Source organism: Malaclemys terrapin, chromosome 19, assembly GCF_027887155.1.
Source record: "Malaclemys terrapin pileata isolate rMalTer1 chromosome 19, rMalTer1.hap1, whole genome shotgun sequence".
Classification (NCBI taxonomy): Eukaryota; Metazoa; Chordata; order Testudines; family Emydidae; genus Malaclemys; species Malaclemys terrapin.
In genome coordinates, this window is record NC_071523.1 from 2,959,705 (window position 1) to 2,975,990 (window position 16,286).

Genomic DNA, 16,286 nt, shown 5'->3' on the forward strand with positions numbered 1-16,286 from the left:
AGAGCAATATACCCCCAGAATTAGAATGGGGTGCAGAAAGACCATGACAACTATTATTATTAAAATGTTACATTAGGGACTGCATCTCCTGATTCTCAGTCATTTCGTGGCTTGTGGCAGACGGTGCAGAATACCCACTGCTAGATTGTGACTCTGCCTGTGGGAGAAGGATGTGACCTCAAATACCAAGGCATCATCTAGTCCGGATCAAAGTGGGGGGGAGAAAGAGGGACAGAGACTGGGGCAACAGAGGAGGTGAAGGACTTCACAGTCCTGCTGGTTGGGGATGGTAGAGTTGCAGATTTGAAAGGAGACTGGGAGGGGTGGAAGGAAATCAGGGCTGAGCTGGGACAGTGCCTTCCCATAAGGCATTTCCCCAGCAATGCTCTGTACAAGGCATGCTGTCTGGCAGTAATCCTGGTAACCTTTCCTCTCTGTGTCCAGATCACAAGCCCTTTAAACACCTCCTCAAAGCTGTCTGCTTGAACATATTTGAAAGCTATAAATTGAGACATTTGAAGAGAAGAACAAGGACACAACATTCATCTCCACCACTGAAATACACTGTACTAAGAGCTTTTCAGAGGGACAGCATGGAGAAATGGTAGCATGTTTTGCTTGTTCATAGTATCGGGTACACATCTGTTTTATAGTTGTTAACCCTGTTTTGATCATATTCTCATTTCCTACTCTGCTACATTGTTATACATTACCACCATCCATATAAAATCAAATCTGCTACAATAAACTAAAACTGGCATAAAGTGTAATTTTAATAAAAGCAAACAAATATACAGAGACTGTTTCTAGACAGGTGATTAACAGGCAAAAGTATGACGTTCATAATGCCATCTAGTTGAAAAGATAAAGAGGTGAAGAAACTGGACCCTATTTTGTGTAGCAAAGTTTGGATTTAATCAATTTTAATAGACGATGAATAGCTTCGGATGCATCTTGGTTTGGCAGCTGTTTGGTTATTAGAAAAGCTTTCATCCCAAGTTCATGAGCCTGAAACGACATTTAAAAAAATATACAAAATAATTGCCATGAAATAGTGACACCGCCTTTTCTCACGAGGGTAGGAAAACTATAGACAGGATCTTAGGAATTGCCATACTGGGTCAGAGCCGAGGCTCTTCTAGTCCATTATCCTGTTTCAGAGAGCAGCCAGCACACAAGCTGCTTCGGAGAAAGCTGTAAGAAACTTCCTAGTGGGCAAGTATTGAATAAAGTGCCCATAGGAGACGTTTCTTCGCGATCCCATTGGTTAATGGGTGGCTTATGCTATGAAGCAGGAAGGTTCAGATCCCTTCTAAAATCAGAGGGCCAAACTTTCTGCTGAGGTAAACTGGGACATGGACATCAACTTCAATAGCGCTGAGCTGCTTTTCATCAGTGCACAATGTCGTTGATATATTGTTATGTACTAACATTATGAATCCCATCCAATAGAGCTGTAGATGTTCTCAGTATCTTTATCAGTGTCCAATCTTTGATTTCTGCAGAAATCTTGGCCTCAATGCTATCATAGGGCAATAAGTTCCATAGGCTAATTTTGCATTGTGTAAAAAAACATTTCCTTTTCTAAGCTTTCAACGTGTGGCCTTTCAATTCCATTGAGTTGAGTGTGCCTTTGTTTCATTGAGTCGTAAATGTTAAGGCCAGAAAACCGACAGATCATCTAGTCTGACCTTCTACATAACACAGCCCAGAGAATTTCACCCCTGCACTGAGCCCAATCACATACTGTTACTGTGACATGACCTCATCCTGATGCACAAATGACACCAACCTTATCAGTAATACACCCCAGCCTCACTCACGCACAAAAGCCAAGACTTTTACAAGTGATTGTTGATTTTGGATGCCAAACTTGAGTCAAATTGAAGGGGTCTGGTTTTCAGATAGGCATTGCTCAGCACTTTCCAAAAATCAATCCCCTTTAAAATATCGATACCCAAAAATAGAGGCACCTTGACACATTTGAAAATATTAACCCTTTGCTCTCAAATACACTAGTGCAAATTCAAAATTGACTTCAGCGGACTGAATGAATCCACATTCACACCACAATAACTGCAAAAACAATGGCCTAAAATCAGGCACTCATATGTAGAACCCTTGTCTCATTCACTGCACAACATCCAACCTGTGTCCTGAATGACCAAAAGTGGTATGTAATCATGCAATTAAGACTGTACTGTAATGCATCTGCACAAAGGCACAGAGTCTAAACTGTATAAGGAACTTTAACTTGCCATTACCTGACTTTTGAGTACTTTGCTTTGTAACTTTAACATTAACATGGTATTTTTAAATTTAATTTCCTAGGTATTTAAAATTAATAAATAAATACACCTCTACCTCGATATAACGCTGTCCTCGGGAGCCAAAAAATCTTACTGCGTTATAGGAGAAACCGTGTTATATTGAACTTGCTTTGATCTGCCGGAATGCGCAGCCCTGCCCCCCCGGAGCACTGCTTTACCGCGTTATATCTGAATTGGTGTTTTATGGGTGTAGAGAGGCGGTGGGACACCCCACAGCCCCGCTGACGGCTGAACCTCCCCTAATACCAACGTGGCCAGAGCCACCGGGTCCGGCGCACGCCCCTCCGAGGTCACGGCCCTGACCCGGAAGTATAAAAGCCCGCCTGCAGAGCTCAGTGGAGGCCAGGCCGGCGGAGAGAGCAGACGTCCGTGGCCGAGCTCCCGCTTGGGAAACAGCCACAGGCTGCGACCGGCCTGCTGAGTCATCGGGCCGGTCGAGCCTACCTCTCGCCCGGTACCCTGAGGAGGACTGGCCAACCCTGCCCCGGGCCAGCTACCCCGAGGAGGAGCCGAGCCTGCCCCGTGCCCGGTACCCCGAGGAGGAGCCGAGCCTGCCCCATGCCAGCTACCCCGAGGAGGAGCCGAGCCTGCCCTTCGCTACCTACCCAGAGGAGCCAATTCTGGTGGAGAGCACCAGTGACACTAAGATGGCCCAGGTACCATACGAGGGGGAGTGTGGAAGTAGCCCGGGGGCAGCCGACCCCAGTGTGGCTGCTGCACTGCCAGAGCCAATGTCAGTGTGTTGTGGCCAGGATCCCCACGGACAGCAGCGAGTTTCCGCCGCTGCTAGGGCTCCGGGCTGGGACGCAGTGGAGTGGGAGGGCCTGTGTCCCCCCTGCCACCCACTCCTTGGGTGGCAGACTCCCCCCGTTTCCCCTGGCCTAGAGAGGCTGGGTACCTGATTGACTATTTGCTACTGACCCAGCCCCTGCTACAAGGCTTGGGCTGCTGTTTGACTATTTGCTTGCTGCCCCGCCCTGACCTAGGGCCTGGGCTGCTATAGACTTTGCCTCAGCCCTGGCTTAAGGGCCTGGGTTCTGACCTCTTGGCTCAGCCCCTGCTACGGGCCAGAGGCCCTAACGGTGTGCCTGTTGTCCCAGGCTGCCGCCAGACCAGAGCAAGGCGGTGGGACACCCCACAGCCCCGCTGACGGCCGAACCTCGGCCGAACACTACTACACGTGGTACCAGAAGTGGGGACCTCTTGCCCAGAATGTGGGCACGAGCCCTAGACCCCTGTGAGAAGGGGCCTGGGGGGGAGCGGTCCCCCACAGGAGACATGGATTTAACCAGGCTCTTCACGCTCCTGACGGACAGCCAGGGGCGACAGCAGGCCGCCAGCTCCAACAGCAACAGCAGCTCGTCCAGCAGCTGGGAGCCCAGCAGCAGCAGCTGATACAGGACCTGACTGTGCAAAACCGGGAGTTCCAGCAACAGTGTTTACAGCAGCTGGTGACAGCCCTGCCCCGGCCCACGGGGCCCCAGCCGGGAGAACCGGACGGGACTTCCCGACTCACCTTGCCTGTAAGACTGACCAAGATGGGACCACAGGATGACCCCGAAGCCTTCCTAGTGACCTTCGAAAGAGTCGCACACGTTGCCGGGTGGGCGCCAGACCAGTGGGCTACCCTCCTGGCACCGTCCCTGACGGGGACGGCGCAAACGGTCTACCGGGGGTTGTCCACGGAGGATGCACGACACTATGTCCGGGTGAAGGCGGCCATTTTAGACGCCTTAGACATCAGCCCTGAAACCTTCCGGCAGCGGTTCCGGGCCCTGTCCTACACCCCAGGCGCCCGACCCTGGCTGGTAGCCCAGGAGCTGAGAGACCTGTGTCGGTGATGGCTACAACCCGACAGGCGGAACCCCAAGGAACTCACCGAGCAGATCCTGTTGGAACAGTTCGTCCACATCCTCCCATCCCGGGGGAGGGCTTGGGTTCTCCGCCACCGGCCTTCCACTGTAGCGGCTGCCGTTGCCCTCATGGAGGACTTCCTGGCGGCGGAAACCCTGGTCGGGCCGGGTATGCGGGGCCACCCTCCAGGGCTCGATCACCCCAACCCCGAGAGACGGACGAGCCCCCGAGTTGAACCACGGAATCCCCCGCGGAGTCAGGAGGTCCGGTATAGACAACCCGAGGGTCCCCCTCAGCCTGCCCCCATGAAGCCCGAGACCGGGACTGGCCGTGGCCCACGGAGTCCCCCTAGGAACCAGGGGGGAGGCTCCGCCCGACCCAGGCAACCTGAAATTGGACCCTGTTTCTCCTGTGGGAAGCGCGGGCATCTCCAACGCGACTGCACTGAGATGGACTGCAGCTTTGGGCACGTTTGCACTGGAGAGAACCGTGCCCGACCACCACATCCTGCCAAGGTCACCGTGCCCGTCGTTGTTGGAGACTGCCAGACGCAGGCCCTGGTTGACTCTGGCTGTGGACAAACCCTAGTCCGCCAAAGCCTGGGCTTCCCTGAAGACCTCCAGCTGGGGAACATCCTATTGCAGTGCATCCATGGTGACGTTCAACCGTACGCCAGTGCCCGAGTCCCACTGACTGTCGACGGAGTCACGCGGACCATAGTGGTTGGCCTGGCCCCGCGACTCGGTTACCCTGTGATCTTGGGGCGAGACCGGCCAGAGTTCCCGTGCGTCCTGGGCTCCCATGCGCAGGAGAGACCCGATATCACCCCAGCCTTGGAGGGGGACTGCCATGAGGACCACGCCGAGGAGGCTGAAGAAGTGGGACATCGGAGCCAGGAAGGCGTGCCTAAAGACCTCCCACTAACATCGACAGATGACCCTCAGATCGGTATGGACTTCTGCCGAGACCAGAGGGAGGATCCCACCCTGAGGCGGGCGTATGAACAGTTGGCGGCCGTAGACGATGCTCTGATTGATCCCGCCCGGGCCAAGGTCTGGTCCCGGTTCGAGCTACGACGCGACCGCCTCTATCGGGTGGACCGAGATGCCCGTACCAGGGAGGTCAAGAGACAACTGATAGTGTCTCGCTGCCACCGACGAGCGGTGATGAAGCTCACCCACAACGTCCCCGCAGCCGGGCACCTGGGTCAAGAAAAGACCCTCGCCCGGATTCTGTCCCAGTTTTTCTGGCCTGGGGTGCACCAGGAGGTGCGAAATTATTGCAGCTCCTGTCCGGAGTGCCAGCTCGCTGCTCCCCCACGGACGGCCCCGGCCCCACTAGTCCCCATGCCCATTATGGAGACCCCGTTCGAGCGGGTGGCCATAGACTTGGTGGTACCCCTCCCAAGGAGCCGGGCCGGGTTTCTTTACGTCCTGGTCATAGTGGACTACGCGACCTGCTTCCCCGAAGCCATCCCGCTCCGGAGCATCACCGCGAGGACCATTGCCGACGAACTCGTCAAGGTCTTTTCCTGCGTGGGCTTGCCCCAGGAGATCCTCACTGACCAGGGTACTAACTTTACCTCTCGGTTGCTGCAGCAGGTCTGCAGACTCCTTGGGATTAAGCAGCTGCGCACCATTGTGTACCACCCGCAAACCGACGGCCTGGTCGAGCGGTTCAACCGCACCCTGAAAGACATGTTGCGCAAGTTCTCCCCTGAGGACCTGCGCCGATGGGACCAGTTGATCCCACCGTTGCTCTTGGCTGTCTGCGAAGTACCCCAGGCCTCCACCAAATTCTCTCCCTTCGAGCTGTATGGCCATCATCCAAGGGGACTGCTGGATCTCATGAAAGAGACCTGGGAACAACTCCCGTCACCCACTCAGGGCCTCCTCCAGTATGTCCTCCAGCTTCAGGGACGTCTAGCACAAGCCGGAACTCTAGCTCGAGAGAATCTGAAGGCTGCACAGGAAGCTCAGGCCCAAACATATAACTGAGAGGCCCAAGTCTGCAAGTTCCAACCTGGCGACCGGGTTCTACTTCTCTTACCCTCCAGTGAATCCAAACTACTGGCTCAGTGGCAGGGGCCATATGAGGTGATCCGGAAGATTGGGCCGGTCACCTATGAGATCAACCAGCCAGACCACCGGAAAAAAGTCCAGCGGTATCACGTCAACCTCCTGAAATCCTGGCGGGAACAGGAAGGCCTCTTAATTAATCCCTGTCCACCAGAACCCGAGTTAGGGCCCCGGGTTACACCGATCGAAGACGTCACCACACCGCAGCTCGGGGAGTCCTTGACTGTGGAACAACGGAAACAGACCGGGTGCCTCCTGCAGGCGTTCCGTGGGACATTCACCGCACAGCCGGGCTATACGACCCTCGTGTACCATACCATTCAAACGGAGCCGGGGGTGGTGATCCAAGAGTCAACGAGACCCCTACCCTATCGCATGCAACAGGCCGTCGAGGAGGAAGTCCGAGCGATGCTAGAGCTGGGTGTCATTGAACCATCCCAAAGCGAGTGGCGCAGCCCAGTAGTCCTGGTTCCCAAACCAGACAGCACACAGCGCTTTTGCATAGATTTTCGTCGTGTTAATTCCATTTTGAAGTTTGACGCCTACCCAATGCCTCGGGTAGATGAGCTGCTGGACCGTTTAGGCAAGGCCCGCTTCCTCACGACCCTTGACCTAAGCAAAGGGTACTGGCAGATTCCCCTCGACCCCACGTCACAGGAGAAAACTGCTTTCGCCACCACCACGGGCCTCTACCAATTCACCCGGATGCCCTTCGGTCTCCCTGGTGCCCCCGTGACGTTCCAGCGGCTCATGGACCGCCTCCTTCTTCCTCACCACGAGTACGCGGCCGCGTACCTGGACGATGTCGTCATCTATAGCGACCGGTGGGAGAACCACCTGGAGCGGGTAGCGGCGGTCTTGAGGTCCTTACGAGCCGCAGGGTTAACCGCCAACCCGAAGAAATGTCGTATCGGGTGGCAGGAGACCACCTACCTGGGCTACACGATTGGAGGGGGACAAGTGAAACCCCTTGTGGGAAAGGTCCAAGCCCTAGTGGCATGCCCACCACCCACTACGAAGCGCCACGTACGCCAATTTCTGGGACTTGCGGGCTATTACCGGAGGTTCATCCCCGATTTTGCCTCCATTGCGGCCCCCTTAACAGAGCTCCTCGTCAAAACCAGTCCCAGATGAGTGGAGTGGACCCCGGAGTGTGACAGCGCCTTCCGGGCTCTCAAAGACTGTCTCTGCCGCGAACTTGTTCTGTACAGCCCTGACTTTGACCAAAGGTTCGTCCTACAGACCGATGCCTCGGAGGTAGGACTAGGGGCAGTCCTGTCTCAGGAGGGGGAGAGGGAGGAGCACCCAGTTATATATCTCAGCCGGAAATTATTCCTGCGAGAGAGACACTATGCTGTAATAGAGAAGGAGGCCCTGGCAGTAAAATGGGCCTGTGACGCCCTGCGTTATTACATCCTAGGGGCCCCCTTCATACTAGTCACTGACCACGCCGCGCTTCGGTGGTTGGCCCGGATGAAAAACAATAATATGAGATTGACGCGGTGGTATCTGGCGTTGCAACCCTATGCTTATACCATCCGCCATAGGGCCAGTAAGGACCACGCGAACGCGGACTTCTTGTCCCGCCTGGGAGAGTTGGACGGGTCTGGCCCTGAGGGACGGGAGCCAGCCTTGGGGCGGGGGTGTGTGTGTAGCGAGGCGGTGGGACACCCCACAGCCCCGCTGACGGCTGAACCTTCCCTAATACCAACGTGGGCGGAGCCACCAGGTCCGGCACCCGCCCCTCCAAGGTCACGGCCCTGACCCGGAAGTATAAAAGCCCGCCTGCAGAGCTCAGTGGAGGCCAGGCCGGCGGAGAGAGCAGACGTCCGTGGCCGAGCTCCCGCTTGGGAAACAGCCACAGGCTGCGACCGGCCTGCTGAGTCATCGGGCCGGTCGAGCCTACCTCTCGCCCGGTACCCTGAGGAGGACTGGCCAAGCCTGCCCCGGGCCAGCTACCCCGAGGAGGAGCCGAGCCTACCCCGTGCCCGGTACCCCGAGGAGGAGCCGAGCCTGCCCCATGCCAGCTACCCCGAGGAGGAGCCGAGCCTGCCCTTCACTACCTACCCAGAGGAGCCAATTCTGGTGGAGAGCACCAGTGACACTAAGATGGCCCAGGTACCATACGAGGGGGAGTGTGGAAGTAGCCCGGGGGCAGCCGACCCCAGTGTGGCTGCTGCACTGCCAGAGCCAATGTCAGTGTGTTGCGGCCAGGATCCCCACTGACAGCAGCGAGTTTCCGCCACTGCTAGGGCCCCGGGCTGGGACGCAGTGGAGTGGGAGGGCCTGTGTCCCCCCTGCCACCCACTCCTTGGGTGGCAGACTCCCCCTGTTTCCCCTGGCCTAGAGAGGCTGGGTACCTGATTGACTATTTGCTACTGACCCAGCCCCTGCTACAAGGCTTGGGCTGCTGTTTGACTATTTGCTTGCTGCCCCGCCCTGACCTAGGGCCTGGGCTGCTATAGACTTTGCCTCAGCCCTGGCTTAAGGGCCTGGGTTCTGACCTCTTGGCTCAGCCCCTGCTACGGGCCAGAGGCCCTAACTGTGTGCCTGTTGTCCCAGGCTGCCGCCGGACCAGAGCAAGGCGGTGGGACACCCCACAGCTCCGCTGACGGCCGAACCTCGGCCGAATACTACTACAATCGGGTCACGTTATATCGAGGTAGCGGTGTACTGGAAAGTGGCTATATTTGCTAGAAAGCAGTAGAATACTGTTTTCCATGAATTATGCATTCTCCGAGGCATTTAATTAAAAACAAAAACAATCGCTCGGTCAAACTTGCCTTTGGTAAATCCAAGATCAAGTAATGAAGCATTGCGAGAGCATGTACAACGCTGGCAGTTTTAGTAGGTTGTTGCTTTGGTGCCTGTTCTTTGATATCTAATATTGCGTTCAGTACTTGACTTGCTTCGGCTTGCTGAGCTTCATCTACATTGAGAATGAAACATTTAAGATGGATGGATAGCATACAAGATAACGTTCTACTAAAACAAGCTACCTATCTGTTCTATTTAGGCATTTATACCTCACATCACACTGATATCTGATTTCCATACAAATTCTAAAAGTAAGCCTATTAAAATCTCTATCTTTTCACCCTCAAATGGCAAGTTTGCTGTTTCAGCCTCTTCTCTGATGTGCGTCACAAGTCAATATCTAGATTATTCAGTCATTTAACTGCTGCATCATCAAGGATAGCAAGATGCTGCAATCTACCCTCTAATCTTCTTATTGTGCACTTCTCCACACGTTTGACCATCTGCATCGCTGCCCCGCAGTCATGCTGCGAAGACTGGGCTACGTAAAATTTCTGCACGGTGGCAGTCACTCTTGCCATTCCAGTCAGCAGCCTGTTAAGCCTAGTTCAAGATCTACATCCCAGGTTGCAAAGGGTGGGTGTAAATTAGAGCTTCTGAAATTCGTCTGCATGTCTGTCTCACTATCCCAAAGTTGCTGCCATTCTATAAGAACATAACTGTCACCCTGATGTGCTGTTGTACCAATATTGGCACTGGGCCGGCACCACTGGACATGAATGCATGAACGGCCACTGCAAAAGGATTTTGACCAAGTTAGTTGTGGCAAGTCAGCAGGAACTGCAGGTGCGGGGGTTTTCTTCTGTAAGTGGGCCGATCTTTTTATAGGATGTCTGTGTTGCTTATTGAATCATTGTCAGTCTTGTGTGCATGAGGCTGTTTTCAATCTATCATAGCCCCTCAGGCAGTTTTAAGGGTAATGACATTGGGTCAAAGTTTTGAGGGAACTATATGAGCCAACACATATAAATTAGATATTAATGTGTGGCTAAAGCAACCGCTAACAATACAGGTGGCTGTATTCAGCTCTGAATCAACGAGATGTATATGCCAACTTCTGCCCCAAACCGCAGCACAATATTCTGCTAGAGCAAATACCAGCACCAGGACTGAGGTTCATAAAACATCTGCCTCTGCTCCCCAGGAGGCTCCTGCTAGCTTCTGGATCAAGGTAGTGCAGGTGGTGATCTCTTTCTTTAAGTGTTCTAGATGGGAACCGGTATGTTAGACTATGGTCCAGTTTGACTCCTAAATAAGTGACAACTGGCTGAAAGGGAGTGGAAAATCATCAGCACAGACTGTAAGGGGTTGATTGGCCAGACAATTGTTCAAAAGGAAAGTTGCAGCCACCATATTAGACTAACTTAAAGTCTCCACTAACAATGGTAAATGGCCAGCGCATTCATGTCTTGGCTGAGTGATCCTTCGATACCATGTAGATGGTTACCCACATTAGCAAGACAGATGTCATCTGCATGTAAGCAGAGTCAGGATGAGCTCTACCCTGACATCTGGTGGTGAATTATGGCGAGTATGGAAAAGAACTCCAGGGGCTGATCTTGTTTGCATAGGCACGCCCACTCGCCTGGCATGAAACAGCAACTGAAAGTGGTTACTTTGGCTGGTGTGGGATCCCCAGTTTCTCTGTTATTGGGGCAGGAAGAATAAAGATTTGTTACCCTGATTCTGTGAATCAAGGCCAGTGGAACTGTTGTATGACAGAAAGACTGAGTGAGTCCTTCACCATTACCTAAGTAGCACTTGCTTGACAAGGGGTATGGGTTACAAAACCCAGTGAATTGAAAGAGGAGAGGTATTTATACCTGATGGTATGGGCCCCCTCTGAGGGCTTGAAACACCAATTGCACCACCTCCTCTCTCCACTGTTGAATGTCAGAGCTAACTTTGATTCCATTAGGAGTCTAGTTACAGACTGCTGAATTGAATTCACTTTGGGCCAATGGTGCACCAGTACTGGGGCTCCCCTACTATGAGCTGAAATTGCTAAGAGCTGAAATCACAAAAGAGCTAAAGTTATTAAGAGCTGAGATCACCGAGTGCTGTGTTAACTAGTGGGGGAGCCTGAAGCTATATTGCTAAGCAGCTGGCCCAAGGAACGGTGAGCGGATCAGGAAGTGGACTGGCTCGTGGTGAAGGCTGTGGCGGAACCCCACGGAGAGACGGCCGGCCTCGGATCATGTAAGATGCCCCTTAACACCCTGCATGCCCCCCCTTTTACTCTGGGGACGCACTGACCAGGGACAGAGACTTTGGGGTTTGTTAGACTTTTGGGACTTTGGATGGTTGCTGGACCCAAGAGACTTTGGGGGTGTTGGACTTTGGGGAATCTGGGTGATTTTTGGGTTGCTGGATTCAAGAACCAAAGGGAAAGGACACAGCCCAATTTGCTGGGGTGGGTTTTTTGCTCATGGTTTGTGTTATGAATCCTGTTTGTGGTGTTTTTCCAATTTAATGCTGATGTCGTTTACCTCATGTTATTAAACATTTTCTGCTACACTCAGACTCCGTGCTTGCGAGAGGAGAAGTATTGCCTCTTAGAGGCACCCAGGGGGTGGTATGTAATTGTCCCAGGTCACTGGGTGGGGGCTCGAGCCGATTTTGCATTGCGTTATTGAAACGGAACCCCTAGATACAGAACCCGGCCCTTGTTGCTGCCAACTTAGATGGGCAGAAAGGTTACATGCGTATATGTACTTACTGATCAGGAAAGGAGAGTCAGGAAAAAACTGGGAGGAAAGATCAAACCAGTATCTTAGATGCCTATATACAAATGCGAGAAGTATGGGGAATAAGCAGGAAGAACTGGAAGTGCTAATAAATAAATACAACTATGACATTGTTGGCATCACTGAAACTTGGTGGGATAATACACATGATTGGAATGTTGGTGTGGATGGGTACAGCTTGCTCAGGAAGGATAGACAGGGGAAAAAGGGAGGAGGTGTTGCCTTATATATAAAAAATGTACACACTTGGACTGAGGTAGAGATGGACATAGGAGACGGAAGTGTTGAGAGTCTCTGGGTTAGGCTTAAAGGGGCAAAAAACAAGGGAGATGTCATGCTAGGCGTCTACTACAGGCCACCTAACCAGGTGGAAGAGGTGGATGAGGCTTTTTTCAAGCAACTAACAAAATCATCCAAAGCCCAAGATTTGGTGGTGATGGGGGACTTCAACTATCCGGATATATGTTGGGAAAATAACACAGCGGGGAACAGACTATTGTGACGTTATTGACATAAACTGGGACCATATAGATCATCGTTGCAACCAAGGTCCGGTAGTGGCACCCAAATCTTGTATAAAGGGGGTCAAATGGGGTGTCTAGGACAAGGTTATGGTTTACTGGTTATGATTGTGCTGTCTATATGTATGTATCAGTTTTGTAGTTGAAGTTATGAATATTGGCTCTATACTGTCTGTATGGCAAACTTATGCTATGCTTCTGGGTGACATCCCAGACAAGCTGAGATTAGCTCTGCCTAGCCTGCTTGATGGCCCATTAAGGACCATCAGCTATACAATGGACCCATTGAGAGAAGGCAGATACGCCTTGTACCTCAGCAAAGTATGCAGGGACTGGCCCATGTGACTCCAGACTCCATTTTGCTGTGATTTTCGACAGTAAGAACAAAGAGGTGTTCTTACACCTGGAAAAGACTATATAAGGCTGATGCCTGATCTCCATCTGGTCTTCAATCCTGCTTCTTACCTCTGGAGGGACTTTGCTACAAACTGAAGCTCTGAACAAAGGACTGAATGACCCATCCCAGCTGGGGATGTATTCCAGAGACTTGATTTGAACCTGCAGTTTATTCCATCGCTGCTGCAAGCCTGAACCAAGAACTGTGCCATTAATGTATGTAATTGATTCCATTTAACCAATTCTAATTCTCATCTCTATCTTTTCCCTTTTATGAATAAACCTTTAGATTTTAGATTCTAAAGGATTGGCAGTAGCGTGATTTGTGGGTAAGGTCTGACTTGTACATTGACCTGGGTCTGGGGCTTGGTCCTTTGGGATCAGGAGAACCTTTTTCTTTTACTGGGGTATTGTTTTTTATAACCATTTGTCCCCATAACGTGTGGCACTGGTGGTAATACTGGGAAACTGGAGCGTCTAAGGAGATTGCTTGTGAGACTTGCGGTTAGCCAGTGGGGTGAGACCGAAGTCTTAGTCTGGCTGGTTTGGTTTGCCTTAGAGGTGGAAATACCCCGGCCTTGGGCTGTAACTGCCCTGTTTTAGCAATTTGTCCTGAGTTGGCACTCTCAGTTGGGTTCCGCCAGAACCGCATTGTCACAACTATCCAACAAAGTCTTGGACTGCATTGGAGACAACTTTTTATTTCAGAAGGTTGAAAAAGCTACTAGGGGGGAAGCTGTTCTAGACTTGATTTTAACAAATAGGGAGGAACTCGTTGAGAATGTGAAAGTAGAAGGCAGCCTGGGTGAAAGTGATCATGAAATCATAGACTTTGCAATTCTAAGGAAGGGTAGAAGGGAGAACAGCAAAATAGAGACAATGGATTTCAGGAAGGCAGATTTTGGGAAGCTCAGAGAGCTGATAGGTAAGGTCCCATGGGAATCAAGACTGAGGGGAAAAACAACTGAGGAGAGTTGGCAGTTTTTCAAAGGGACACTATTAAGGGCCCAAAAGCAAGCTATTCCGCTGGTTAGGAAAGATAGAAAATGTGGCAAAAGACCACCTTGGCTTAACCACGAGATCTTGCACGATCTAAAAAATAAAAAGGAGTCATATAAAAAACGGAAACTAGGACAGATTACAAAGGATGAATATAGGCAAACAACACAGGAATGCAGGGGCAAGATTAGAAAGGCAAAGGCACAAAATGAGCTCAAACTAGCTACGGGAATAAAAGGAAACAAGAAGACTTTTTATCAATACATTAGAAGCAAGAGGAAGACCAAAGACAGGGTAGGCCCACTGCTTAGTGAAGAGGGAGAAACAGTAACAGGAAACTTGGAAATGGCAGAGATGCTTAATGACTTCTTTGTTTCGGTCTTCACCGAGAAGTCTGAAGGAATGCCTAACATAGTGAATGCTAATGGGAAGGGGGTAGGTTTAGCGGATAAAATAAAAAAAGAACAAGTTAAACATCACTTAGAAAAGTTAGATGCCTGCAAGTCACCCGGGCCTGATGAAATGCATCCTAGAATACTCAAGGAGCTAATAGAGGAGGTATCTGAGCCTCTAGCTATTATCTTTGGAAAGTCATGGGAGACGGGAGAGATTCCAGAAGACTGGAAAAGGGCAAATATAGTGCCCATCTATAAAAAGGGAAATAAAAACAACCCAGGTAACTACAGACCAGTTAGTTTAACTTCTGTGCCAGGGAAGATAATGGAGCAAGTAATTAAGGAAATCGTCTGCCAACACTTGGAAGGTGGTAAGGTGATAGGGAATAGCCAGCATGGATTTGTGAAGAACAAATCATGTCAAACCAATCTGATAGCTTTCTTTGATAGGATAACGAGCCTTGTGGATAAGGGTGAAGCGGTGGATGTGGTATACCTAGACTTTAGTAAGGCATTTGATACGGTCTCGCATGATATTCTTATCGATAAACTAGGCAAATACAAATTAGATGGGGCTACTATAAGGTGGGTGCATAACTGGCTGGATAATCGTACTCAGAGAGTTGTTATTAATGGTTCCCAATCCTGCTGGAAAGGCGTAACGAGTGGGGTACCGCAGGGGTCTGTTTTGGGACCGGCTCTGTTCAATATCTTCATCAACGACTTAGATATTGGCATAGAAAGTACGCTTATTAAGTTTGCGGATGATACCAAACTGGGAGGGATTGCAACTACTTTGGAGGACAGGGTCATAATTCAAAATGATCTGGACAAATTGGAGAAATGGTCTGAGTTAAACAGGATGAAGTTTAACAAAGACAAATGCAAAGTGCTCCACTTAGGAAGGAAAAATCAATTTCACACATACAGAATGGGAAAAGACTGTCTAGGAAGGAGTACGGCAGAAAGGGATCTAGGGGTTATAGTGGACCACAAGCTAAATATGAGTCAACAGTGTGATGCTGTTGCAAAAAAAGCAAACATGATTCTGGGATGCATTAACAGGTGTGTTGTGAGCAAGACACGAGAAGTCATTCTTCCGCTCTACTCTGCTCTGGTTAGGCCTCAGCTGGAGTATTGTGTCCAGTTCTGGGCGCCGCATTTTAAAAAAGATGTGGAGAAACTGGAAAGGGTCCAAAGAAGAGCAACAAGAATGATTAAAGGTCTTGAGAACATGACCTATGAAGGAAGGCTGAAAGAATTGGGTTTGTTTAGTTTGGAAAAGAGAAGACTGAGAGGGGACATGATAGCAGTTTTCAGGTATATAAAAGGGTGTCATAAGGAGGAGGGAGAGAACTTGTTCACCTTAGCCTCTAAGGATAGAACCAGAAACAATGGGTTTAAACTGCAGCAAGGGAGGTCTAGATTGGACATTAGGAAAAAGTTCCTAACTGTCAGGGTGGTTAAACACTGGAACAAATTGCCTAGGGAGGTTGTGGAATCTCCGTCTCTGGAGATATTTAAGAGTAGGTTAGATAAATGTCTATTAGGGATGGTCTAGGCAGTATTTGGTCCTGCCATGCGGGCAGGGGACTGGACTCGATGACCTCTCGAGGTCCCTTCCAGTCCTAGAATCTATGAATCTATGAATCTTAGCTGTTGATAAGTCGTAAGTAGATATGTTGAAAAGGAAAGAAGGTAGAATGGAACCTTTTGGGAGTCTGTTACAGAGAAGCCTAAGCCAACTGATTGTTTCCAGTTTGCATGGTGAAGCTCCGATTCGTTATCATTTCCACGATGAACCACACCATGGGCTTACAGGGAATAGTCTGCAACAACCTGACAGCCCCACAAGCCAGACATGGTCACACGCAGCTGACAGGTCAACCATAACGGCACCAACTTTTTTAAAAGCATTTTCAATGTCTGGTGTTAGGCGAATGACTTGATCTTGGGTACATCATCCTGATCTGAAACCAGCCTGAACAAAGGGTAATTGTGGTTCGATAACCTCGCTGATGTGCATCAGAATCAGTCTTTTTATAAGTGTGTATCTGACACACAGGAGAGAGATGGGTCGATAGCTCTAGGGATCTCCCAGTGGTTTTCCTCATTTCAGAATTGCTACAACCTTTGCTCTGGGCCAGAT

The 16,286-nt window shown here is 50.7% G+C and overlaps 1 protein-coding gene across 1 annotated transcript in view; it reads right to left on the bottom strand.

The window, feature by feature from the left end:
- Positions 1–755: 755 nt before the first annotated feature.
- Positions 756–16,286, bottom strand: part of ZMYND12 (zinc finger MYND-type containing 12) — a 35,718-nt gene continuing 20,187 nt past the window's right edge. Inside the window, exons 7-8 of the mRNA XM_054009289.1 lie at positions 9,046–9,191; positions 756–1,008 (exon numbers count right to left, since the gene is read on the bottom strand). Of these exons, the coding sequence (XP_053865264.1) occupies positions 889–1,008; positions 9,046–9,191 (266 nt within the window). The 3' untranslated portion in view covers positions 756–888. The remainder of the gene's footprint in view (positions 1,009–9,045; positions 9,192–16,286) is intronic.